The sequence below is a fragment of the Manacus candei genome, unplaced genomic scaffold (genome assembly GCF_025592945.1).
Source record: "Manacus candei isolate 608988 ecotype Guabito, Panama unplaced genomic scaffold, ASM2559294v1 h1tg000027l, whole genome shotgun sequence".
In the NCBI taxonomy this organism is placed as follows: domain Eukaryota; kingdom Metazoa; phylum Chordata; class Aves; order Passeriformes; family Pipridae; genus Manacus; species Manacus candei.
In genome coordinates, this window is record NW_026138075.1 from 3,720,058 (window position 1) to 3,747,145 (window position 27,088).

The 27,088-nt window shown below is 38.5% G+C and overlaps 1 protein-coding gene across 7 annotated transcripts in view; it reads left to right on the forward strand.

Moving 5' to 3' along the window:
- The window catches only part of CEP120 (centrosomal protein 120), a 64,278-nt gene that overhangs the window by 35,941 nt on the left and 1,249 nt on the right, over positions 1-27,088 (forward strand). For 6 of the 7 annotated variants that reach the window (XM_051789345.1, XM_051789347.1, XM_051789346.1 and 3 more), the window contains 2 exons: positions 624-769; positions 1,450-3,703. The exons of the other annotated variant lie outside the window; for it this stretch is intronic. In XM_051789345.1, the coding sequence (XP_051645305.1) occupies positions 624-769; positions 1,450-1,687 (384 nt within the window). In that variant the 3' untranslated portion in view covers positions 1,688-3,703. Of the gene's footprint in view, positions 1-623; positions 770-1,449; positions 3,704-27,088 lie in introns of those variants that run through there. 7 annotated transcript variants of the gene reach the window in all.

Here is a 27,088-nt window from a genome sequence, read left to right on the forward strand (position 1 = left end):
ACTTTTAGAATGGATAGATTGGTTGGATTAAACCCACAAAATAAGTTATGTAAAATTTCACATAGTGCTATGCAAGCATAAAACGAAATCTTGCCAGAATTTTGTTTCCAAAGCTTATTTTTTAAGCACACATTGCAATTTCAAAAAGTAGTTCTTGAAGCTTTGATACTAGGTACTATGGGGCTGATGATGGAAGTTTCCTGCAGCTATTTAGCTTTTACTTTCTCAAAAATATTTATTATTTAAAATACCATGTAGCCAAGGAGTAAATCTCAGTAGCTTGAGCAGTTCCAAAAGTGCAAGTTTTATGTTTACCAACTTAAGCCAGAGTTAGTAAAAAGGTTTGTTAACATTTTTGCTATTTTGTTTATTGGAAGATGTCTGTGACTGTGCTTCAGCTGATCCAGCTAGGACAGGTTCACTGTGATTATGATAGTCACTGGACTTTTCTGGTGATATCTGTAATGCAATAAGACATTCTGTTAACTCCTACATTTCTAATACTCCTGGAGACTTAATTGTCATGACTTCATTCCTAAACTTTTGCTCTGTCACTATAATTAGCACTTTTACATTGAATCACATGTTCAACTGAGTTATGTCTTCACCCCTTCCCATATAAGCGTGAACAAGAAAATGCAATGGCTCATCTTAAAAAGCAGCAGCAAGAGCTGGAGCACATGAGGCTGCGCTATTTGGCAGCGGAAGAAAAAGAGCTGGGGAAAACAGACCGACAGGAGCTGGAGGATATCAGAAATGAACTTAACAGGTATGAAAGTATTTGTAAGATTCCTCCACATCAGCCCATTCCCTTCTTTTTTCTTGCTGTCAGCCTAAAATTAGGGAAAGTTCAATTAAATCAAGATTATAATTGGCTGTCAGTCCAGTGAAAGAACGCAGTTTAGTGTCCCTTAAGTAAAGATTACACATTTATAAAATGGAACAATACTGCAGTATAGCAAAATCTATGTTTAAGGCCACTGTACCTGGTTTTTATGTTGTGGTCATAGTTTTACAGCACCAGGCTTTTTTCTACTTTAATCTTTCAGTTCTAAGTATAACTACTGTGTTAAGAAAAGAACAAGACATGTACTGTTCTTATTTTGAATACATTCAAATTCTAGATCTATCTGATGTCCTCCAAAAACTGTTTGCACTAGTTTTGTTTGTTGAACCCTTTTAGTTTGAGTACAGTTTGCATAAAGTAGAAGCTTTGATAACAAATATCAGTTACATATGCATATAGAAAAAGTTTTCTTAGATTTTAAGTATTATATTGAAATTTCTTTTACTTTGAGTTTTTTTCCCCAGAGAAAGAATAATTTGTTACATTTACAGCTTTCTTTATTTTACTAAGTACTTCAGTAGATAAACTAAAGACTTAATATGAAGATAAACAGAGCGGATTTTAATATGTCTCATTGTCTGATTCTATTTTATCAACATCAGGCTAAAGCAACAAGAAGAGAGAAAGCAATTGCAAGATGCTAAAGATAATTCTACTGGTAGAGTGGATCGTCTTCATTGTAGAAAACTAAATGAGAACGCAGATGATTACCTCTCTCGTCTGATAGAAGAGAGGGATACCCTGTTGAGAACAGGAGTCTATAACCATGAAGATCATATTGTAAGTGAACTTGATCGTCAAATCAGAGAAGCTATTGCAAAAAGGAACATCACTATTTAAAAGCATACAAGAAGGTGTTAAAAAGAGCCAAAATCTGAATAGAGTGATTTCTCTAAACCTATATGACTTTGCAAAATATGTGATGTCATGCTTTGTTTTGCACACTATAACCAGCTCTCTTTGAAGTCAGTGTAAATATTTGCAACATGTCAAGTTAAGCACAGTTGTAAGTTTTACGGTGGCAATGACTGGTTTATAATGTTTTTGTACTCATATGTATGTATATATATGTGTGTGTGTAAATATATTTATCTTGTGTACTTTCTTCTGAAATGTTTACTACCTCTTTTTGCATAACCCTGACTAGGTTTATTTGTAATATTTTTAATATTCATTCTAAGAGGTTTTTGGTCAATGTTGTCATTATTTCTTTCAATTTTTAAAAATATCTCTTCATCTGTGCTAGGGAAAAGTGACATCAGCTGCTTTTCCTGACAAAGCTCTTAATTCTGAACTGAATTGCAGCATTGACCAAATGTAACGTTTTTTACTAAGTGACAAGGTAATCAATTTTGGATTCTCTAACTGTAGTTAACACAACTAAGTTCTGTTGTAAAGAAGAGACAAGGTTTTGAGTGTGTATGTGTGAGGGGGAATCAAACCTTATGGAACTGAAGCTGAACCAGTTATTAACTAGCCTGATTGTACAGGTAAAATCCCTTGGTTGCCCTGGGAGTTTTGCACATGGACCAGTAAGGGTGAATCCAGGGTGAACCCAGGAGAGTAAAGACCGTATTCAGAAGTGTATATGCATTCTTACATTGATCCTTAATGATGAAAATTAATTGAAGCAACAGTTCAGTGAATTTATATGCTTTAAATCCTGAACACAAACATAAAAAGCTCTTGGTTTAAGTAAAGCTGTTTTTTTCAATCAAGATGTAACCACTTTGAAGTTACTTAACATGTATTTCAAAACATGTTATCTCATTACCACTTAAATTGTAAATAAAACTTTGTTTGATTGTGGAAGTATGAACAGGGTGCAGAACAGAAATCCACAATTAATGTTAGTTTGCACATAATCACAATTGAAAAAGTTTTGGTTTCCAACCTTCATTTTGTTTCTGTCATATTTGTGGGGATCTACCTGACATTAACTTACAATGCTGTCCTTTCAATAGGCATTTTTGTCTGTCCTGTACTCACAAGTGTTTCCATTTGAATGTCAAGTACAAAAATTGTCTTAGGATTTGTAACTTCTAAAGTGAACAAAGATACCAATGAAAAATTAATTGGTTTGGGTTTTTTACATAAAATCAGTGAAGTTTCATAGACATGGTTGAGTACATTTGACCTTCCTGTTTTGTATTAATTATAAATTGTATTAATTTGTATTAATTATAAAAGTTATAATTAATACAAAATATACAAATTAATTTTGTATTAATTATAAAATGGGGGGAGGGGTGTATCTTATCTGGCTTTACCTCTAAATGCGTTGGTTTTCCTCCTCTTTACCATGGATGTATCTCCTGTTTAAATAAACTATTAATTTAGACTCTTTAGAAAAGTTAAAAACAAGCTGTAAAAAAACATGGAGATTATATTAACTGAGGAATACTTGAATACTTATCAATACCAGACTTTGTAAGAAATGCTTTTGTAATACTTTGCACACTTTACTGTATTTTTCAAAGTAGTGTACTTAAAGAGATCCCTCTCCACTAGCAAAGAAAATATCACCTCCTTAAATCCCATAGAGATCCACGAAATATAATTTTACAATATTTTTTTCATCATGGCTGTGTCATATCACTGATGCATGATTATATATAATTACTGTAAATGACCCAGGAAGCTTCTATCTTGACAGAAAAACTTGTTTGTGCTGTTTTTCTTCAAATGCTTGCGCACTTGTGTAGTTTCTTTTCCAAACACTGGAGGGTGCCTGAGACTTAAATATTACACAGACAGTGTTGACTAAATTTCATAGCTGGTCATTTTTTTTGGACTGGTGTTCTATGACTTTTCAGGTGTATTATTTTATTAAATAAAATTTGATTTTTAAGTATATATTAAGGACTTTGTATTTATTTTTTAACTATGTATTTGAATGAAAAATTTTATTTACTATTTCCAATAATGTGACAGTCTTTAGTGCTTGAATCCATAAAATAATGAAGCTGGTAATCAAAGTTAATTTCACCTCTGTGTCACATAAAAAAAAGTCATGTTGCTGTTGGTTTTAAAAAGGAAGTTGGTTGAGTTTTCTCTCTAGTAAATCAAAGTTTTGTGTAAAAATAAATCATAGAATACTTATTTTTGAAAATCGTTTATAAATCTGATAATTTGAGCTATTTGGGTCCACTTAGCCATATGAAAGATCAATGTGTAAAGCATGACTTTTGTGATTATTAAAAAAACTTACTTAGCATAAAATTTATTTAACCTTTTCATTTTGTTATAGTCCTTACTCTTAGTGTTCACTGTTTGTGTTAGAATGTGGAAATGTATTAGAGTGAGGATATTCTAAGCTTGATATTTCAATTTAATTTTTCCAGCACAATTTGTCTATGTGCTTTAGACTGAAGTACTCCAGAAATAAGATACATATTTGTAGTAGATATGGATCATATGAGCTCAATATTACTCTTCTTTAAAGAAAATTTTTATGTTGGGTTCCATTTGCTTTTTTATTATCTCAAAGCCATTTAAAGGTTATAGTTATTCTAGTGGAGAGACCAAATACCATTTTAAAATATCTTAAGATTTTTATCTTAATCTCTCTTCTTTGCAAAAGAAATGTCATTTGAAACAGATGCATGATATAAGGAACTCAATTTAACCAGCATTAAAAAACTGCTGGAAATGAGACCTGTGTTTACAGGTTCAGTCCTGATTCCATACACTGGAGAAAATGTGGCGGGAAGAGGAGCAGCAGATAGACCCTCCTGGAATTCTGGCAAACTCCCATTGATATTATTGTGCCCAGATTTCACTGGAATTATTTCAATACAAGTACTCTTACCGGTATGTTTCTGTGAACCCAAATGGGAGAGTGAGGAAGTGGGGTGGCTGTTATGTGTCAATTCCACATCAAATCATTTCCAGCCTTCATCTGCCTTAGGATTTGGGCCCAGAACTCGCAGTTCACTTGGAATAAAGAAACTTTGGATTGAACAAATACAGGATATAATCAATCTTTCAGAGGAAAAGCGTAAGTCCACCTGAAAGTGAGGACATTTAGAAATACTGTTGTTTTTTCCTGATAATCTTCAGACAGAGGATCCCCTCCTGAGTTGATATGTGCTAATTTTTCTGCCAGTGCTGGGAATTTGGTATTACTAATCTTTGCTACCAAAGAATTGCCTCAAATTACTTATTACAGGTTTAAATGTAAGGCAGGAAACCCTGGATATAGTCTGTTTGTACATCTTGATATGGAGCATTAGCTGAGATTTTGAGAACTCTTGAAACAGACCTTTTTCCCTTGATAATTGTTAGGCTGTTTAACAGAAAATAGTGTCTAATTTCTGATTTGTATATTAAAGCAGTGGAATGTGTTATGGAAAAAAAAAGACAAATCATTTTGAAAATAAGATGGCATTCTTTTACTTTGAATCTGAATTATTTAAGTATATAGTTACGCTATGGATCTTTACAGTACATTGTTCTTTTGGAGTGAAGCTATAACCACTGTTTCTATAATATCTTAGCAGTGATCCGACACTTTTAACACTAATACACTTTCAACGCTGCTGTTGCATACGAGAAACATTGTTATATCTGGCACTGAGCTTTCAAGTGTTCAATCTGTATAGTTCTCCTTCACTGCAGTTTAAATGGTTCTCCCTCCATCCACCAAGATAAACCTTAATGCACAACTAAAAACAGAAGTCCTTTATCATATCTTCTAAGAGCTACTGAAGTATTTATACCAGTTAATACATATTTACACAATTATTTATTTTGCTACTACTGTGCCTAAATGATCATGACCTGTGTCAAGGCTTGGATGGGAAGCACTAGTCTCACTATTGTTAAAGACAGAGCTGTAGAAAAGCGGCTGCATACTTAGATCTCATTTCATTTGTTTCTCCAGAGGGTTGTATTAGTAGTGTTTTCATTAGAAATGTTTTTACAGATGTCGGCTATCCAGATATGAAGTCTCTGTGGTGGAGAAGCAGTCAGGAGTTTGGCATTCAGAACAGAAAGGAAAAAAAAATCATCTTTGAGGGACTAATTTATAGAAAAATAATTTACTGACTTTCTGATGTATAAATGTGCAGTAACCCCATGGCAGCTTTAATGCAGAGTAATTGAATTCTTGCAAGTACAGTTATTTTCTATTCTTAACTTGAAGAAATGCTACAGCCTGTCATTCCCCGTCACTGAAGACTAAAATAGTCCCCATTAATAATGCTTCTGGAAAAGTGAGGTCTCTTACTCTGTAAACCAGTACTCTTTTTTCCAAGCGAAATACTTGTGGTAGTTCAACAGCATTTTAAGCAATGTATGTGTTGCTACAAAAAAGTTTCTTTCTAACAACGTACATAGAGAGTAGATGGTTATGGAGGTGTTTAGTGTTACTGACTATTTGAGCAAAAGGTTTCAATGCAGTTGCTGAGACATAACTGCATTGACAAGATAACATGACATCAAAATTTAGAGTGGGTTTACTGGAAGAGATGGAGTCTAGTTGGATAGTCCACAACCCAATACTGTTTCAGCAGTTATCACACATTGCTCATAGCTGTAAATGTACTATGAAAAAACCTGTGAAAATTTGAAAATTATGATTTACTATGACTATCATACGTTTTGTTTTACAAATGCAAATGTAAATAGGGCAGCAAGATTAAATTACTTGGTTTTGAGTTGAGCAGGCAATCAAACTAATACTTTTTTTTGTAAAATTTAGGCTTAAGAGGTAGTGGTAAGTCTACAACATTTTTGTATTTGCTTAATAGTTTAACATAAAGTGAGGGTATTTTTATGTTTTGCTTTTCACATCTGGAGGTACAGAAAATAATTTTATTGATCTCATGTTAAGAGATGTTCCTTGACACCAAACCATCAGTATGTTTGCCTGAAAAGGCTATTTTTGGCAACAAAATTAATATGGTAATACAGTAGGTCATCCCGATCAGGGCTGAAAAGCACCATGAGCTACTATTTGCTTTATAATTAGCCGTGCAAGCAGCGAAGGTTGGGTCCCATTTGTGTCAAACATGAAGTCGACATGATGCTTCTCATCCAAATAAATAAGACAATTTAGTTAGTAGTTTGTTCTTAGAGCCAGCACTGTGGGTGTGCTTTCATGAGTACCAATGCATATTTGGTGTAAACCATAGAGCCTACCTGCTGCTCCAGGAATCATCCAGGTGATGCATAGGATCTGTTTGGCCTAGATAATGTTTTTGATGCTTCTATAACAATAGTGTTTTTTACTGCAATTTTTTACAAATATGGACGCAGTGATGTTTTAAATACCCTAACTTACTGGTTTATCCTGTCTCTTCTGACAGTAATGCAATTGGATTGAATGAATGGGGCTAATAATCCAAAATAAATTGTATAGAGTGTCAAAAGCAAGAAAGAACACACCAGAACCTTAAGGAATTGTTAGGTATATGCCCATAAGAGGGCAGTGCTATTTGTGGAAAAACTTGCACACCTCAGCAACATGATTATGTGTCTCTAAAGTGAGTTTTACCTGTCCCAACATCTTGCAGAGCAGATGGGCTTTTTTTTGTTTTGATTCCCCAACTGTATCGTCTTATTGCATATGGACAGCACATCATAAAAACCATCCTAAAGTTTTACCTGAGAATAGAAATTTTTATGTTACTGATCCCATTTCATTTACCTATATCATCATCAATGCAGATGGCTTGTAAAAGCCTGAGTAGAAATAGGTAGGCTGAGCAGGAGGACGTTTTAAAAGGCTTTATCTCAAACATTGTGTAAGGGAAAAGCAATGCTTTGCCATTCTGGCCAATAGCTTGTGTTGCAGTACTTTCTGCAACATAGCAAAATCTCTCCTGTGTCACTCATGAAGGTGATCCCACTGGTAGGCTGAGGGTTGGACACAAAGTCTATGGTTTCTCTGCCCATCTTGGTTGTAGGGGTGTTGAGTGATCTTGAGCAGGGCTCTAGGCCTTCCCTTCCTATCAGCAAAATGAGAATAATGTGGGAAAAGCTTTTCTGTGTAACTGGTTAGCAAACTGCTGTTCGCAATCTGTGCTGGTTGCAGTTGCCTTAATGCCCTAAAAGGGGTAGATAGATTCTTCAGCAAATGAGTACAAGCTATTTACTTTGCTCTTTTATAGTAGATAAATCACTATTTCATTCCTCTGGCTAATTACCAATTCATCTGAAAGCTTTACAAAAGAACAAAAAAATACTTCAATCCTTATGTATAACTCTAATTTCTAGGGAAGTTAAGGGAGTCTAAGCTGCAGCCTTCCAAAAAAGGCTAGGTTAATCTTGTTAAGAGATTAATTAAATAAAGTCCTTCAGTGAGGGCAGGAAAAAAGGCAAAGTATCTAAAATCTTGGGCCTGCCACGGACAAGACTTTTTGTAGTATGGGACAATACTACTTATTCTTGTTCCTCTCTTGACAAGATGAAGGTGATTCCTCATTATACTGATGTTTTGATGAATATCTAGTTAATTCTTGGTTGTTACAGCTGTATGAAAAAGAAAAGGTCAACCATTTTTTGCCATATGCCGTCTATTGAGTAAATAAGTAATTATGAGGGGTTTAGTGAAAACTTTTATAGGAAAATCATTTCATGACTTATTAGTATTGAAATACTAATAAAAGCAAATCCCTATTATCCTAACAAACATTACAGATACTGTTGGAAATGAGTCTTGAAGGTGGGGGGAGGCCAACTCTTATCAAAGTAACTCTCAGATGATGTGAAACCCACTGGCCTCGGCCGAGCAGGGTGCCTGCACCCACATGCCAAACATGACTGTGCCCATGAGCTGGTCACAATTCTCCATCCAGGTCTGGAGGTCAGTACAGAAACTCAGGGACTGCTGAGACACAGAAGGCACTGAAAAGTGAAGGAGGCAACTTTGCATCCCTGCACTTGCCCTCACAAGCAAAAGGCTATTGCTGCTGCTCACAAAACCTAAGCCTTTCCCTGGATAACAAGAATTCTCCGTTTCTTTTGCTATAGCAGAGTTTAGCCCCTCTATTTTTTTTTTCTCCTTTTCCTGTTATCACATATATTCATGATGATAAGAATAGCAGATTTCCCCAGCAAACAAATAAATTGAAGTGCTTTGTTTACAATAAATAATAAAAAAGTTTGCTACTTAAACATGCAGAGAAATGTGCTACTTTATATAATTTGTATTGAAAGCAATCTTGATCTAACAATCTTTTTTTGAATAGTAGCATCTACAGAAAGTGTTTGTTTGCTTTTTTTTAAGATAATTTTTGTTCTTACTCAAGCAATCTTTCAAAAAGACCTGAGGATTTTAGTGAATTTTCTTTTTTGCTCATTGAATTAAGTCATTCGCATCATCTGCACCATTATTCCTGGATGTATCCTACCACTATAAAGTGAAGTATCTTGGCTAAAATAAATGCTTGTAGAATAACAACACAGAAAAAAAAAATAGAAATAAAGAAAGAAATAGAAAAGCCTGCCCATGTGTTTAGTTTAATTGCTGCTTATTTTACCACTCAAGTTTCAGATAAAAATACATTTTATGCTTTATGGAATGCAATCTGTTACAGAGCATGGACAACATGCTAACTTGTGTACCACAAAATAACAAGCTTGTATGAGTAGAGGCAGGGCTGCTGTTTATACTGTCAGATTCAAACTTTTAGTTAGATAATTTTTGGCAGTGAAAGTATCTAGTCTGTTACTTACACACAGTTGATCCTAACGTAGAAAAAATGGAAGTCCATTTAGGGCCTTTAAAATCTTAGCGTAACTTTTATATCATGGTAAGAGATGATTTAGAGTATGTCACATTAAAGACTATAATTCTTAAAATCTTTCCCCTGTTGTAGGCATTAGGTATTTAAATGCTAACACTTTTGTAAAAAAATTAAGAATGAATACTGAGCCAAACTACAAAGCAAATTTTAGTGGGCTTAGCTTAAAATTTGTTCTATTTAAGCTGACAAAAGAAGAGAAAGCAGGTATTTAATGTTGTCTACTTTTTTAACAGAGGAACAAGGGCTGCAATGAAGAACAGCAGTATGAAGTAAATAGACTTCCCTATGCAGTTTAAACATATATATATATATATATTTAAACATGCTGATGAAGGAAGAAACATAGTAAATAGAGTCGACATGGGTTTTTGGTTGGGGTTTTTTAAGGCAGAGAAACTTGCCTTATCTCACAGTCCTGTCCTCATTTTCTCGCAGTGTAGAGCACTTGGAATCTTGGAATCCAGGTTACATAGTGTACATTTTAGTAAGAAACAAAATTCTCTTTGGGGACACAAGAGGCAACATGTAACCTGGTTCACAGTATCTTCCATTTCTAATTCTCTTTTCCTTAGAAAAAACAGCAACAACAAGCAAACAAAAAAACCCCAATCAAACAAAATTCCACCATCATTTGGGGGTTTCCTCATAGAGATTTCTTAAATCCTGCATTTATTCATCTAAGTCATATAAATACATATTTTTAAAATGTCACAACTTTGACTCCCTTTTCTAACTCCATTTTTATTATCACAGTATCTATTTTAATGGCTATTAAGCTACAATGTCCGTACCTTATCTTTGTCAGTTAATGTATCTAATTCCACCATCCCAGAGGGAATAAACCTGAAGCTAAAGCCTGCAATATATTAAAGAATCAAGAACGCTTATGCAGAACAAACAGAGGATTTAGCTTGGATAAACAGCAGAGAGCTCAGTGTCTTTTATGTCCAGAGCTCAGGACTGGATGAAGAAAATGACTATAAATCATCCCTGTGAAACAACATAACATAGATGTTGTATGTTTATTTAAAACTTTATACAATCATTTATCTGGGCTATAGCTCAGTTTCAAAAAGTGGTCTGCTGTAATGAGGTACTGAGACTAGCAGTGATCAAGAGGAAAATGATATATAGTCTTCAACCAGAATTTGCTTATGGGAAGAATGGAAAGCACTTAAGCAGACACCAAGTATCTATAGCCAGTAGATCAAGCGGGAGGATAATGCAACAGTAACAAAAACTTTGATAAATTTTTTCCTGTTTCTCTTCAAAATATCACATTTCTTGTAATGTGACATTGTTTTGAGAGCTAAGCAGACAGCAATTTATGCCTTAATTTTCACACTTGAATAAAGACTGATTTGTTGCGATTGTTCGAGGTTTAATATGTTGCTCTACCAGACTTAAATTAAAAAGAACAGGCTAAATCTTTGTCTGGGCTTGCATTCCAGGGAGAAACACTTTTTAAAATACGCTGCTGGGGGTTTTTTTTATCACTTACAGCAAACACTCCTGTGATTTCATGACTAGTAATTGCTAATTTTTTTACTGTGGAAAACTGAAGAGCCACTAATGATACATTTACTGCCTAAAGGAGACAGGCAAAAAGTAGGATGCAGCTTTTACTGCAGAGGCAGCTTTTTTCTCCACAACCACTTTGCACCCTCGAGTGTTACAGAGGAGAGCCTAAAGTGTCCCAGATGTCACTGTTTGGCTACAGGGTTGCCCAAGCACCCATCAGGTGCCAGGACAAGGTTTAGCCAAAACATCCCAACTACAAATGTGCATAACCTGGACTGATTCAATTGTTGTGTGGGCACACTCCAGCAATTCCCATGGCGGTACTTTTTACCTTTTATTTCAATGTTCCAGCAGCTCTTCCTCAGTGGAAATGCATTCTATGACACAGGGCATCCCACACAATGCTTGGCAAACTGTCTTTCACAATGGCAGCTTCTTCTGTGGCTGCAGTCACCATCCCTCTCCCTAGGTGCTGCATGCAAAGGTTTTCAAATCTGCCTGACAAATCTCCTTCATTCTGAAAGGGATTTTAGGCCCCAAACTCTATAATTTTTCATTGCTTCCAGAGCTGATCTGGTGCAATTTAAAGCCTGCTCTTGGTTACCAAATTAATGTTAATTTAAGATGCTGTTACTCTAGCAGTATTATTTGACTTTGCAGGACAAGAAACGTGTTAGTAGTTAAAGAATTAACCATCAAAGAAATAGTAAATTGAGTCATACCATTTGCACCTAAATTTTTTATTTATTTATTTATTTTGTGGCTCATGAAGATGAGGGCCTGTAGAGATGCACTTGACTGAAGCACTGTATCTCCTGACAAGAATATCAGAGGTGAAACCTTTCTGTCTCTGTTTCCCCTCCACAGTTGACAGCACCCTGTAAAACAGTGCCATAAAGAGCACAGGCTCATAAATACTTCTATGCCTATGCAGCTCCGGATGTTTTCAAGCAAATATATTTATTATGTCAATAATGATAAAAAAAAAGATTACTTATTCAATAATTCATGATGGTTTCAGAGCTGCTGGAGGCTAATACGACTCACTTTACTTTAAATAACTTATAAATGTAGATTATTTTTATGACAGACTGAAGTTATTTTCGGGTGAATATTTATTTGAGCTTTAATTTTTTTATTAACCCAACATGTACTAGAAAAGAAGATGATGATCCTACTGTCTTTCTCCTGCTGCTCCCCCAGATGCAAGTAACAATATCTCTGAGAAGAGTTTTGTGGAAGCAAGGTCTTGAAAGTTCCTCCATGCCATCAACACCAGAGCAAACTCCTGTCATTTTTTTTTTGGTAGCTGAAAACATTTTGTATTTCAAGTATCTGAGTGTAAACAAACATCTCTAGAAGAAATAGGGAGGGCTGAGTCCATGCTCTCCCCATGGGAGCTGCTGCCCAAACCCCACACTTGCTCTTGCACAATGCACTCCAGGTGCCCAGGACAGCTGTGCCCTGGCACAGCTGGGTCATTCCTTGTGGCCAAGACACATGAGGGATGGCAAGGAGCAGCTGGGAGACAAGATGATGTGTCAGGTGCTGTGGAGTGCTGGACACTGCCACCATCAGACCTCTCCAAACTTCATCCTCATTGGATGATGGTCTGATCCTGCACAAACTGAAACAGAAATTACTTCAATAATCTTAAAAATAGTTTAAATTACCTCTGGAGTTTCCCCATTCAGAGTAAGGAAAAGCTGAAATATCTTCTGGAGAGCAGAAGGGGCAGAAGGCAGCAGGAGAAGGAGGGATCTCTTCATGCAAAAATTTAATCCATGTTCCTAAAGCAGGCTGATTTCCTTTTCTGTTTTTCTAGATGAAATATCAAATTCAAGATATTCTTTAAGCATGTATCTACATCCCAACAATCACAACATCTTAAGTGAGTGCTGTTGTGATGGTGTTTGAACTGTCTGAAGAAAGCATTTATTGTACACACAGGAAAATATATCAGGAGCAAGTTTAGGATGGCTTTTCTAGCTAGCTGTTGTTCAAAGTTAAATTTTACAAGCTAATTGATTTTGAATTTACTCACGATGTCTTTATGTTAAACAGGATGCATATAGTCTATATTTCTTCAATATGAAATTACTTTATTAGTTTAATTTTGCACATGCAAAAAATGTGCAACCCCGGGAATCCATAAATACAGGCACGGTTAAAAAAAAGCTTTGCTCTAACACCAATAAAAGCCGGGAAGAAATATTTTAAAACTACAACTCTGTGCAAATATGCAAGAAATCCACGCGGAGCCTGGTTGGAGCCAGTTTCTGGGCAGAGAAGAGTGACAGAGAAGTGTGCCCGAGGTGTGCACCCTTGGCCAGAGTCGGGGCTGTCCCCAGGTGGCAGAGCTGCCATATCTATTCCCGGGGCCCTGCAGAGCGTGTGCCTAAGGACTGCCAAGGGCACCCTCCCTTCCTGCATCCACAGGGCCACCCTGAGGGCTTTCCTCCCCTGCCTGTCACGCTCCTCGCCCTGGAGCCCTGGCTCCCTGCGCCAGCATGGACAGAGAGCACCCTCTCTCTTTAATCGCTTAAGAAGTTACTTATGATATGCAACTAAATATTTAGTTGTACAGAGGACAGCTTGTCACAGACAGCTTTGTTGCTAATGTATACAAATGCTGGTATGGCACTGGCTTCCTCCCTGCGTACACAGAGCTACACACACTGACCACAGCCTAAATAACCTGATTTATTTGTTTCAGTTGTTTGATAAGTGCATCATACCTCAAACCCTACGAAACCACTTTAAGAGGATTATAAGTTTTATAATGTGAAAAGATTACCCTGAGTGTGCTGAGCAAAGTTTATATTCAGAGACTGTGCAGGAGGTGAGGCATTCACAGAGGCTGGGGAAAGAGGGCTTGATAGATCAAAAAGGGATTTTCTTTGTTGCTGTACCTCGTGTTGGATTTTTTTCTTTCTCTTTTCTTCCATTACAAGAATGGCCTCAGAGAGCCACCAAATTGCTAACCTTGGGACTCTTACACTCAGCAATGGAAATTTCAGGATCTGCACTTTTTTAAAAATGAGGAACCATAATTTCATGGGCAAATCAAGGGAGGGGAGAGTCTGAGGGTTACCTGAAGGAGGGAGCTGTGAGGCTCATCCTGAAGTGGGGATGTGGGGAGAGCAGTTCAATCCAGGGCTCCATGAGCACATCACCCCCAAGCACAGTCTGCAGAGATGGCAGGTGCTCATGCAGTCTTGAGGATCTGTCCCATCACCCTTCCCCATGGTACGGACCAGCATCCATGAGCCCCAGTGCAGCTGAGAATCCAGAGGGGTCAGCAGATAATTGCAAAGCTGAGAACAAGGCTTTGCTCTGGTCTTGAACTGATGCTGTTGTCCTCATAGCATGCAGCTTTGCTGGGCTTGATATTTGTGTCATAAAGTGGCAGAGAGGGGAAAATAATTTAACCTTTTTAACCCTTATTGTTTAATTTTTGACATATGCTCAGGGAATACCTGTAAATAGGAGGGAGATTAATTGAACAAAATTTCTGATGTATGTTTCCACCTATCCTTTTTAAACAAATGGACTTACACGGCAAGTGTTTAATACTGTGCTCTACTAATGTTCTTGTATGAACAAGGCAACGTGGAGGTAATATGGAAAAGAAAACAGTAATAGCAAGTGGAGGCAGTGCACACAGCATGGCAGAGGTCTGCTCATCTCAGAGGACTTTGCTCTGAGGCAGCAGACAGGGAGGGTGCCTAGGGGTTTTGCTTTCCCACAAAGTCCTCTGGGTCCTGCCTGATCTCATCCCCTCTGCCATGGCTGCATCACAGTGGGGTCCCCAGTCCCAGGGCCCCTATTACCCTCTCCCCTACCTCCCCCCACCACGCGCTTGGGCGATGTTGCTCCATTAAATAGCATGCTTCTGCCCAGTACTGTGTAGTCCACAGTACTCTGCTGTTACTAAAACAGCATTTATATTTTATTCTGTCTCCTGCATCTTTCATAAGGGAGTTTTTATGTGTCACCAGAAAATACTGGGTAACACACTTTATTAGCCTCATGATACTATGGCCCATCAATACTTGTCGAGGCCTGATGAGATCATGCTACGATTGTTAATCAGAGCAAAGGAAGGAGGTGGAGTAGTGGGAAATTCCTTTAGGAAAGAATCAATTAGAGAGAACAGTACTGCAGGTAAGCATGCAGTGTGTTTTTCAGTGTAAAACAGCAGGCAGCCTATCAGCCCATCACTGATAACTTTCATTTAATAACAAACATTCCTTTTTTCAAGGAGAGAAGAAATACTGCATTAGCAGAACATGCATCTGATCAGCAAGTGGTTCTTTCAACCATTATCAGTCTCCTTAAAACCCATTATTTAGGAAAGCACTTAAGTGCAGAGCTGGCTTTAAACAGATGGAGTGTTGCTGGGACAGTCTCATTTATTCTTCCTTAGGCTAAAAGGTTTCAGCTTATAAGCTGAGCTCAGCTCAGCATTGATTACTCATGTGGAAGGGTGCTCTTGACTTGGGTTTTTCCTCTTCAGCAAGGACCTGTTTCCTGCATCTTCTTAAAAACTCAGAGCAGGGGCTGACCCTACTGCTGAGGTGTCACATGGGTGAGGTGAGGGATATGGCAAGACCGGTGCCACCACATAGTGATCACCAGGATGTATTTAAGCACTGTCCAAGCCTACTACTGTTGCTTTGTGCTGATAGTGCACAGTTCCTCTCTGTTGTATTTTTTGTCCTGCCCAGGGTTAGAGGAGGGTAAGCTTTTTGTGGCAGAGCAATGGAGATTGAGTGGTCATATGACTTCTCAGACTGCAGCAGAAGTCTACGGATCCAGTGCTCATGTCTCATCCCTCCAAATACTTACTTGAGTTCCTACAAGGACCCTTTAGATTGTGGTCAGTGGGAAAAGCCAAAGATACTTTGGTGACATCTTGGGTGAAAACCAGATCATTTACACAACCTGTTTTGCATACCAAGCTGAGAATGAAACAAGGTGTTCAGTGGTTTACATCCCTCAAAGTAATGCAAGTCAAGCTGATGACAGATGCCAGACTGATTGCTCAGTGCTACCAGCCTAGTTAGAACTTTGTCTGGTTTAAGAAGTAAAAATATCTACGTGTGCTTTAAGTAGTACTTTAGACTATCCTTGCTGATTTATCGCCATAAGGAGAATTTCAGGAAAAAACTCATACTGGCTGTATGTACTTGCAGCACATCTCACTGTACTTTTCCAAGAGGACAAATAAGACTTTATTTGAAATGTCTGGGACCAGCAGTCTTTCAGTAGGAAAAACCTAGAAATCCTATTGCGCTGTTGTTAGTGCAAGGTCCTACTCTATTAATTTGGGCCCTAGGGACATTATGTTGAGAAACAAATGGGTGCTTAACAGTCCTAGCAGAACAACTACAGAGGACAGAAATAAGCCATACACAATAACACCTCCTGAACCAGCTGAATTATTTCAGAGAGTCACCAGAATTATTTTAAGAAATTCTCATAGAAAATCCTTGATCTGAGTTATGTCAGCACTTATGAGAGATTCCTTGGGGACTTCTGGCAGAAGGTACCTCATCCACGGTTAATAAGGTCTCTATCTTCATGACAGAGTGAATGGGCTCTTTCAAATGTTAAATACAGGACCAAACTTGGGGCTTTTATTAGAGGGGAGGAGTAGGTTATGAAAAGTGCATTTCCCCCAGTTTAAATTAAATATATGAGCTCAGGGAATATAAAGAGAATCAAGAACTCAAAAAATTCCAAGTGAAAAAGCCCAAACAAACAACCAACCAAACAAACCAAAACAAAACAACCAAACAACCACAAAAGAGAACAAAACAGAAATCCACCAACCAAATGAAACCCCAAAACAAACAAACAAAACCACCAAAAAGCGTAAACCAGCAATCACGAATCAGTAGGTGCTGTTACAAATCAAATACAATTAGTTTCACTAAAAAGCACTTGCCTGTATCACTGACCAAGGGAATAGAAATAAGTGCATCTCAATGAGATGCAAATATGTTTCCTGTGACTTCTACGCCCTGCTTATCTTGCTGAGTATTCGTATTTCTCTTCTACTCTGAAAAGAACTGGAACTATGCATTTAACAATAGCAACCTACTTCCAAGGCTCTCCTGGAACAGAGGTAGTGCCAAAATCACTCCTGTGCAAGTCCTGACGTAAGTGACGACTGCTCTGGGTACAGGGACAACAAAACTGTTTAAAAGCATAAATTTACTGCCCATTGATTAGCACAATTCCTGCAGGCCCCATGAAATTTTTTTAAATGGATATCAGATACTAGATCAAAGCTGAGAAATCAAATACAAATCTGCTTTGCTCAGGGCAAAATCCTGTGTTCATAGTTTACTCCTATTCCTTGTCGAACTATTCCACTTAACAGTGCATCTGATAAACAGAAAAAATAAAAAGCACTAAATATGCCAGTTTTGGTGGAATATTTCGGTTCAGAAGGGACCATTATATCATGCAACCTCATTTTTGTATACAGGGGGCTTTATGTTTAATCCAGCTATGCTTGGATAGGGCCCAATAGCCCCTTTGGCTGGAGAACACTTTCCTTGGCTAAAGCATATCTTTCAGAAATACTCTCAAGCTAAATTTGAGGACTTGGGCTTAGGCACTAAGCATCCTGCCTGCCCACATGCAGATCCTATGTATCCCAGCCAGGCTGATGGGAGGAGGGTTCACCAGTTCTGACAGGGCCAGATCCTGAAGCAGCTAGCAAGAGGGAGAAAATTTTTCTAAACCCATTTGCAAACAATTTTCACTAAATACTTCCGTAAACCTTCTGGGCTCTGTAATTCAACACTGGCTTTGAGCTCCAGCCTTTTATTGGCAGTGTATCTTGGCTTGATCTCATGCTTACAACACTAAAAGCCAAGTTTTGAAAATTAAACTGTTGGGTTGACTATGGGTTAGATACACTCTCAATCCAAGTACGGCAGTTCTTGAATCTGTTTGTACTGATTTATAGTGAAAACAGTCTTTCAATTTATTTTTTGCAGTTTTTCCTCTTTTTCTATCAGAATAAAAAATAAAATCAATTTGCTTAAACTGCTTTGCTTTCTGTTTAATTCTGTAGTCCTTATGGACATACGTGGCTCTGACTGTCGTAAGACTGATGTTTCCAGTGCTTTTAGGTCATTCCCCATCCCCAATCCCTCTCATGGCAAACAAGTATTTCATATGAATAGAGGAAAAGGTGATGTAAAAAATGGAGAGTTTGTGATGGTCATAAAGAAACCGGATTACATGCATCAAAAGTGATAGAGACATACTTTAGCAATCAGACAAAGATGGAAAGAGTAAAGAGCAAAGATTTCCTCCATATCTCTCCCAATCAGCAGTAAAGAGGCATGAGAGTTTTTTATTTAGAACTTTCAGGTTTTTTGTCATGGACAAGAGAACATGGTGAGAAGAAGTTTTAGTTCAATTTAGTTTGGGATTTAGTACACAGAAATCTTCACACAAGTTTGTTTTATCATCTCCGACCTCACGTGACACCTCCCTTATGTGCCTCCATGTATTCTGCCATTGCCATACAGTGACATTCACTTTTCATTTTGTCCTTCTCATGGACAAGAGGCAGTCACTTTGTTCCCAGCCCTCGAGCCTACTCTGTGTACAGGCACCAAATTGGACTTTCTGTGCCCTTAAAATAAAATTCAGACAAGAGGCAAACCATGAAAAATTTGCTGCCTGTGTCATGGGGTAAGGGTAGTTTAAGTCAAATAGAAGATATATGTATGTATGAAATATGTATATACATTTCTGTGTTTTTTTACTGTCTTGTGTTACTACCTTCCTTTTTGCCTGTCTAATAATACAACACCGTGTTAGTTTAAAGCTAACTTAGGAAACTATGTAGCATAAGGGACTCATAACTTTTTATTCTTCTGGGAACTTGCTGAGGCACTGAAAGTGTTCCCAAAAATAAGGTGGACAAAATGTTTGCTGGTGAGACATCACATGGCAGCTCTGACATGTCATCGTACCAGTTTTCTATTTTTTTCTTAACAATTCACCTTATCTCTTGGGAAAGTTTACCTTAGAAAACTGTTGTGGGAATAGAAAGATACGTTTTTGTCTGGTAAATGGAAACATGATGTTTTAACCACTTTCCCAATACAAAATACCACGGCAGCTCAGCTCAACTCTCCACAGTCAACCATCCTCATCAACCAGACAGGTGCTGCTCTGCTTTTGCGCTCATTTAATCTAGGATGTGTTTGCATTTCTCATTAATGTGCCAGCTCCCATTTGGGAAGCATTCTTTTACAATCGATGGAAGTCAGTCAGTAAACCTAAATATTTGCAGAGGCTATGCCTAATAAGATCATTCAGGCAGCTGTTGACATTAGTGTCACAGGGACAGGAATGCATCCTTGGGAAAAAACTCACGTACGCATGTATGTGCATAAACATATGCACACTCCTCACACGCTCACAGACCTCTTCTCTCTTCTGCTCCTCATAAACCCTGCACCTACCGGGGCACACATGAACACCATGCATGTGCAATGCAGGAATATCACTGAAGCTAAAGTTTAACTTCCACATATGAATAAAACTAATGGTGCTATTTAAATACAATAAAAACTTACAGAGCTCCACTGCCAAGTTGTGCAAGGTCACATTGCAATGTGTCGGTTGTAAAGATTTCTAAGGAGCCTGTTTTCTTGAGTAATAGCAGTTGGAGAAATGCACTTATCTGAAGAATGAGACTGTTATAGGTTTCTGTAAATCAAACCCTAGCCAAAGCGCAGTTCCTTAATATCCATTTTCCACTTCAACACTTTGACTACAGCACACACTGGGCTAAATCCTGCTCAGCTGACATAAGTAGTCCACTCAAATCAATGCTGGCATGACTGGCACCATGTAAATGCAAAAGATAGCTTGAGTGACTGCATGCAAGGAGGAACAGGAGAGTTTGCTGCTTTCTGCACATAAATATTGGAAGTGGTACCAATTGCTCTGCTAGATAGGCTCAAACCATGTAGTGTTCTTGTTAAACCAAGCTCATGGGAAGTGATGTCAATCTGGTAGACTGAAGCATAGAAAGCAGTGCTCCCACCTTTCAGAGTTTTATTACCTCTCCTGCACCCTCAAGCAGTGCACACCGTTAATGGGTGCCCCTGTGGTTCACAAGGGGTGATCACTGAAAGCTCTTCAAAGTGCTTTTGAGATAGGTGTGTTTTTCCCTTGAAATTTCTACTTGCAGTTGTCAGTACCAGGGAAATGAGGCTCCCATCCAGCACAACTTCTTGCCACAGGTGCTCACGAAACTGGCTCAGCTTCCATCAGTTCATGGAATACTTGGGCGCATTAAAACCAGCCACTCTGGGAAACCCCCTCTTGTACAGAGCTACCACAAGAAGTATGTGCCAGCTAGGAGATTGTGTAGCAGGGTCCAAACTGGGCCCCCAGCTGGGAGGTTGTGTGGGGAATGGGAGCCAGCTCCTGGCACCACGTGCTCCCCGGCAGGGCACCCAACTCCCACACCACATCTCATGGAGATGCTTGGAGTGACTACCCTGCTGGTCTACCTGTAGGCTAGCGAAAAACATAGGCATCTGTAAAGTGTTTTTTACAGATTCTATTAAACACTGTTATTCACAGGAAGCCTTAGAAAAATCTAACACTACATTCGCTTCTAAGGTATAATAGATGTAAAGTCTTTTTTTTTAAATCATTTTAATGCGATCATTTGTTGGGCCTTAGGGTAAAATTACATTTCACAGCTCCCTTGTTCCCATGCTATGGTAAAAAAGAGATTGATGTCTGAAATTTCAACTGTATTTGTCTTACGAATTTGTCCGACTCCCTGGAGAATAATTGTCTCATATCACTTGAAGGCTGGTAATTCCTTTGGAATGACCTCTGTGTTATAATTACAGCAAGAGTACTAGCGTGTAGCTAGGCAAAGGGAAAGTTAATGTTCTTGGTTTCTAGTTGTGTTATTTTTATTAAACTGTTCCCCTTTAAAAGAAATACCTGGAGATATGGACTCTCACTCAAGAGGGCTTTTTGCAGATAACACAAAATGTCGTTTTTCCTGCAAAACACTTACATGCATTAACAATTATCTGAAGGGTGCAATGTATTCTTAAAGCCATTGTGTATTTCTGGAATATATTAGCAGAATTGGAGACTTCAACATGTCATTTGCCTCAGGATTATTTATTTTATCCCACTTCAAATGTTTTGAAATTTTTTGAATATATATTCAACCATGGCTCATGTCACTTTTCTATCTTGATATGAGATTGAACTGAGAATAACCTAAATATGCCTTCTCCCTAAGAAAGAAAATCCTGCAGAGCTGGGAAGAAATCTAGAGAAAACTAGTGAGCATATCAAAAGGCATAGAAAATTAGATGTGCACTTGCAGAAGTAACAAAAAAGAGGATGTAATCTGGTGTACTGCTTTGTCCTGTTTGTGTTGGTCTCTGTGGACCATCAGTCTGAGCAGTGCTGGGGCTGTGTGAGGGGGTGCAGAGAGAAAACCCTCCCTGCAGCTCTGGGGGCACTCACTGACACACACAGGCACAGGGATGTAGAATTACTGTTACCATTATAACGATTTACATGCTCAAATCCTGTCTGCCTCGGCAAAGTGATAAATACCTCAAAATATTATACATTATAAGGTCTATTCTATTCTTGATTTACAAGGTCAATTACCTATACTAACTTCTCTTAATGCTGGTGGGAATTTATTTTATAAATCTTCAGCACACCCAGAAAGGACGTGGGAGCCAATTTGGCATGATTATTCTCTCCAGAGACACAACCAGCATCTTACTTCCTCCAACCATAGTTCTGACGCACATTTTTGGGTGATATTTGAAGGTGAAAATGTGGTTTGGTAAGTGGGATGGGGCTGCATGCTTCATTTAAAAAGAAAGCACAGGCTCTGCTTAATACATTTACTGCATTATAGTTCTAAAATGGGAACATTCATCAATTGTTATACTAAAAACTGAGATATTCTTAGTACTTGTTGGCCTCTGCCTATGGTGAAACTGTGATATCTTATAGTGCACATCAATTATTTATTAGTGGATAGGTTTTTATATATGTTATGGCCTTAGACCAGCCTGGTTATAATTCTGTGTCTAAACATTGGAACTCTCAAACATTGGAGTAGCTCCCCTTCATTATTAAGGGATAGGTATCTGTAACTGTTTAATAATGAGTAAAAAAAAAAGAACTACTCCATCCTTTATACTTCCTTCAACAATGTCCCTACTCAATATCCTTGATCAACATCTTCCTTTGTCCAGTGAGCAAGTAACCAAAATTGTGACTTCTGAAACTGGTTCATAAATCTTTAGGGATAGCCCATATAATAACCCTATGCTTGTAGGCAACAAGAAACTTTTGATCCAGGTTTCAGCAACTGAGTTCATCTTTATTTTTTTCTCTGTATTTTCTGATAATCCTAGAGGGTTATGCCTAGTTTACACAAGTAACAGCAATATATAATTTCATATTTTTTGGCTGATTTAAAGCATATATGTTTTTTGTTAACTTAGGACAGGAGGGACTCAAATTTATGTCATAAATGACCTAGAACCTTCATAAACATATAGGTATAAAGTCACTAAAAATAAAGCTTCCCTAAGTCCTTTTAGTTAAATGACTTGATGTATTTGTAAAGCAGCCTTGCATGGAGGCAGTATGTTGACAGAATTAGAGGAAAATGAGAAACTTTGTTGAAGCTTAATGAGAATTAATGTTTTGGCCATTGAACTTGATGGATATGTTGGAAAAATAGTTAAAGTGCTTGCTGTGTTAATGTCAGCTGACATAACAATTGTTTCCAGAGAACCAGACTTCTGAATCCTCATATAAAGCACTGGGGAACTTGAACAACACAAAAGAATGTAAGGTTTGGAGAGAGTGGGGGCAGGGAAAGGAAAGAAAAACATTATATAAGTTTAGCTACTTCCAGCTCATTTTTCCCCATTGAAATAATGAACATAAGGGTGTCTGAGTAGCAATCCAAGCCAAGTTTGGAGACAGTGTCAAGACCAACATCTTGAGCATAAGAACCATCCCGTGCATTTACCAAGCTGCACCAGAGTCTTTAATCCATGTCTATGGCCCTTCAATGAAATGAAAACTGGTTTATAAGGTGAAAGGTAATAAAGGCCTTGGGGAAAAAGCTATCCCTTGGCTAGCTGCAGACCACTCTCTTCACTGAATTCAGAGGAGCCAAAAGCAGTGCAAAGAGGCTGCTTCTGTGCATGCACAGCAGAGAGGCAGAAAGGCAGACCTGACCTATTTTTGCAGCATAAGCCCGCCACTATCCTGCTTGGTTGAGATGGAGAAGGCAAGCACTATCCCTCAGTGGCTGAATCCTCAGAGCCAAATGCTCTGTTGCCCTGAAGTTGTCAGTCTTCCTCTGTGCTGTGCTTCAGGCATCAGCTTGATGGCTCCCAGAAATCTCATACCCCTTCTGCAGGGAAATTTATCTTTTTTTTTTTTTTTTAATAAGTACATCATATATTTCAAGATGCTACAGAACAACTTTATTTGGTCTGGATCAACTGGTGTTTGAGCTGGCAACAGCCCACAGAGATCCTCTGCCATAGTTATCATGTTGCACACACTCATTAACCTCCCTGTATAAAATAATGAACAGAATATGCATAACATTACCAGTTTTTCATAAGTGCAAAACCCAGAAGAATCCACAAATCAGCAGAAGAAAAGTTTACACTACTGGGGTAAATTGGAGGACAATCTATTACTATGATAATACCAAAAAGCAATAACTTTTCATTGTGAGGAAAGATGTGTTCATTCTCATACCACATATACATAGAAAACATCCTAATGATTTCCCACAGACTGGAGACTTACTAGTGGAAAAATTCTGAAAAATATATCATTTCTATCTTCTCTCTCCCACTCATTTTCTGAAGGCATGTAGGAGCCTCCATGTCATTTGCTTGGAATTGTTCATTTACTGGGGTAGCGAGGGGATCTAAACCACACGTTGTGTGCAAAGAGGAGCTTTATTGCTGCTGTGTCAACTCCAGTGTTCAGCTCTTGTGATCCAGCACAGCTGAGAAAGGGGTTTTGATGGGATGACTGACCCTTGGTTCCCACCCACTACTTGGGCTATGATGTGTGGAATTGTCCTTCCAGTTTATTTCAGTGATCCCCAAAGGCAACTGTGAATCACTGTGAAGTAGAAAATGTCCTTACTGCATGTTTTTTGAAAGACCTGACCTAGTGAGGGCAATCTTTCATTACAGATTTAAAGTTTAGGTTTTAAAGCTTTCCTGGTCCCCATATATGGGAACTCAGTAGGCTGCTACAATCCCAGCATACGTGTTGCTTGCATATGATATATTTCCATCAGTTTTAAAGTAGACATTCTGGAAATTGCTTAAATAGCCACAAACTGTATTTCACAAGACAATGGCTCTGATTAGCCCCAACTGCATATATGTTGCTTTGGTCGTGGAGAGTGTTATCTGTTTCTAGAAGAGCAAGAGGGTTCACCCTGGTAACTGCAGTCTCATTTCAGTGACTGCTAAAATTATAGAGAAGATTATTCTAGGAGGTATTGAAAAATACCTGACAGACAATCACAGTCCTTGGTCACAGCTAGCTTCATGAGTGGAAAGTCCCGCTTGTCAAACCTGATTTCCTTTTATGACAAGGTAACCCACCTAGCTGATCAAGGGAAGCAGTTCATGCAATCTTTTGGATTTCTGTAAAGCTTTTGTTACTCTCTCTCACAGGATCCTTCTGGACAAAATGTCCATACACAGCTGGATAAACACATCATGTGGTGGGTGAGCAATTGGCTCATGGGTCAAGCACAGAGGCTAATAGTGACTGGGGTAACATCAGACTGGTGACCTGTCACTGCTGTGGTTCCACAGGGCTCCATCTTGGGCCCTGTGCTATTCAACACCTTCATAAATTACTTGGACTCAGGACTGGAAGGGATACTAAGTAAGTTTGTAGATGATGCTAAATCGGGAGGAGACTCCCTTGAAGGCAGGGAGACCCTGCAGAGAAACTTTGACAAATTAGAGGGCTGGACAATCACCAGTCTGATGAAGTTTATGACAAGCACTGGATTCTGCACCTGGTATGGGAAAGCCCTGGATATATGTACATACTGGGGAATGAGATGCTGGAAAGCAGTGCCATAGAAAAAGACCTGGGGATCCTGGTCAATGGCAAGTTAAATGTAAGTCAGCAGTGCCCTGGCAGCCAGGAGGGACAACTGTGTCCTGGGGGGCATCAGGCAAAGCATCACCAGCCAGTCGAGGGAGGGGATTGTCCTGCTCTGCTCTGCACTGAGGCAGCCTCACCTCTGTGTGCAGTTTTGAGTGGGATATGAAAGATATAAAGCAATTATAGAGTGTCCAAAGAAAGCCTATGAAGATGGTGAAGGGCCTTGAGGGGACGCCTTATGAGGCAGCAAGCCTGGTTACAGCAGCAAGCCTGGTTAAGTTCAGGAAGTGTTTGGACAATGCTCTGAGGCATGATGTGATTATTGGTCCTGTGTAGGACCAAGAGTTGGATTTTGCTAATCCATTGTGGGTCCCTTCCAATTCAGGATATTCTATGATTCTATGATTTTTAAGCCCTTTTGCAGATCTCGTCTTAGAAGGGTTCATCTGCCCTGTCTCCAGCTTGTCCATCCTTCCTCACACAGAAAATATGAGAAAAACACAAGTTTCTTTCCTTGCACGGTAAACAGACTGCTGTAGGACCAAGCCCTACGGCAGCCTTGCAGAAATCCCATTACCAAGTGGAAGATCATTCCTGTTTGGCAAAGGTTCTGCTGAACATCACACTGCCCATATCTTTTCCCATGCTATGTATTTGGTACAGGTGCACAGCCACACTTATGCCCATGATCCCTCTTTCAGACGGCTGGTGGTGGCTATGATGTTAGCCTTTGAGGCTGTGAGTTCCCCAGGCTGCCATCTCTCTGAAGGGAGAAGTTTAGGAACAATTTAGATCATAGAGCTATCATAAAGCTTTCATCAGTCAATAAAACAGGCTTTCCTCTTCATAAAAAACGACTAAAATTTCTTTGTCTTATAAAAGAATATTGATGCTGGAACCCTAAAAACTTTGTCTGAACTTTTATTCTCTTTACTTCTCTTTTCATTTCCTGTTTTTCATTGTGGTGAATGCTTTCATTAGAGCTTTAATGCTTTTTGATCCATTTATGGGTGAGGTGTCTCAAATAACACCTCCATGTTGCCTATCTCCATTTTCTACCAGCAGGTCTCCGTGACCTCTTAGGAACTGTGAAAGGGATGTCTTCATCAGTCTCCTACTTCTTCCGAAGGCAAGGAAGAACATGAGATTAGGTGTAGAGAAAAATTGCGCTTCAAAGTCCTCTACCATTTTAAGGCCCCTTCAAAGAGTACCAGGAGTAGTGTACACGATGAATGACTTTTTTGCTGTCTTTGCAAGCAGAAAAACATTGTTTCTGTGAAGAGCTTGCACCAATATCATCACAAAGTACTGCAGCCAAAACACAGAGCAGGCGCAATATTTTTCTATTTTCAGTTAATTTCTCCTGATTTTCTCCTTCCCAAGTGGAAAGCAGAAGCAAATTGTCACTCCTGGCTGAGCCCCACCTTGCCTCATGCCTGCAGAAATGCTGGTGATTTCACTGCTGAGGCTGAAGCCCCAGCACCAGCCACAGAGTGCATAGATTGTGACTGTCCTATTGCATGAAGGCATTATTCAGGAAATATTTAACTGTATTTTCCTGATATTTGTATGCTGGCTAAGTTTTTTTCAATTTAAATCTTTCTTGGTAGAAAGGCAGTGTTTTTAATTGCTTGTGTTATACCTGGCAGTCGAGTGTCTGCTATTAATTGCCAGCATTCAAGTATTAATACAGGAAATAATGACAGGAAAGAGTTACAGAGATATTCCCCAAGGTGCTGCTTCATAG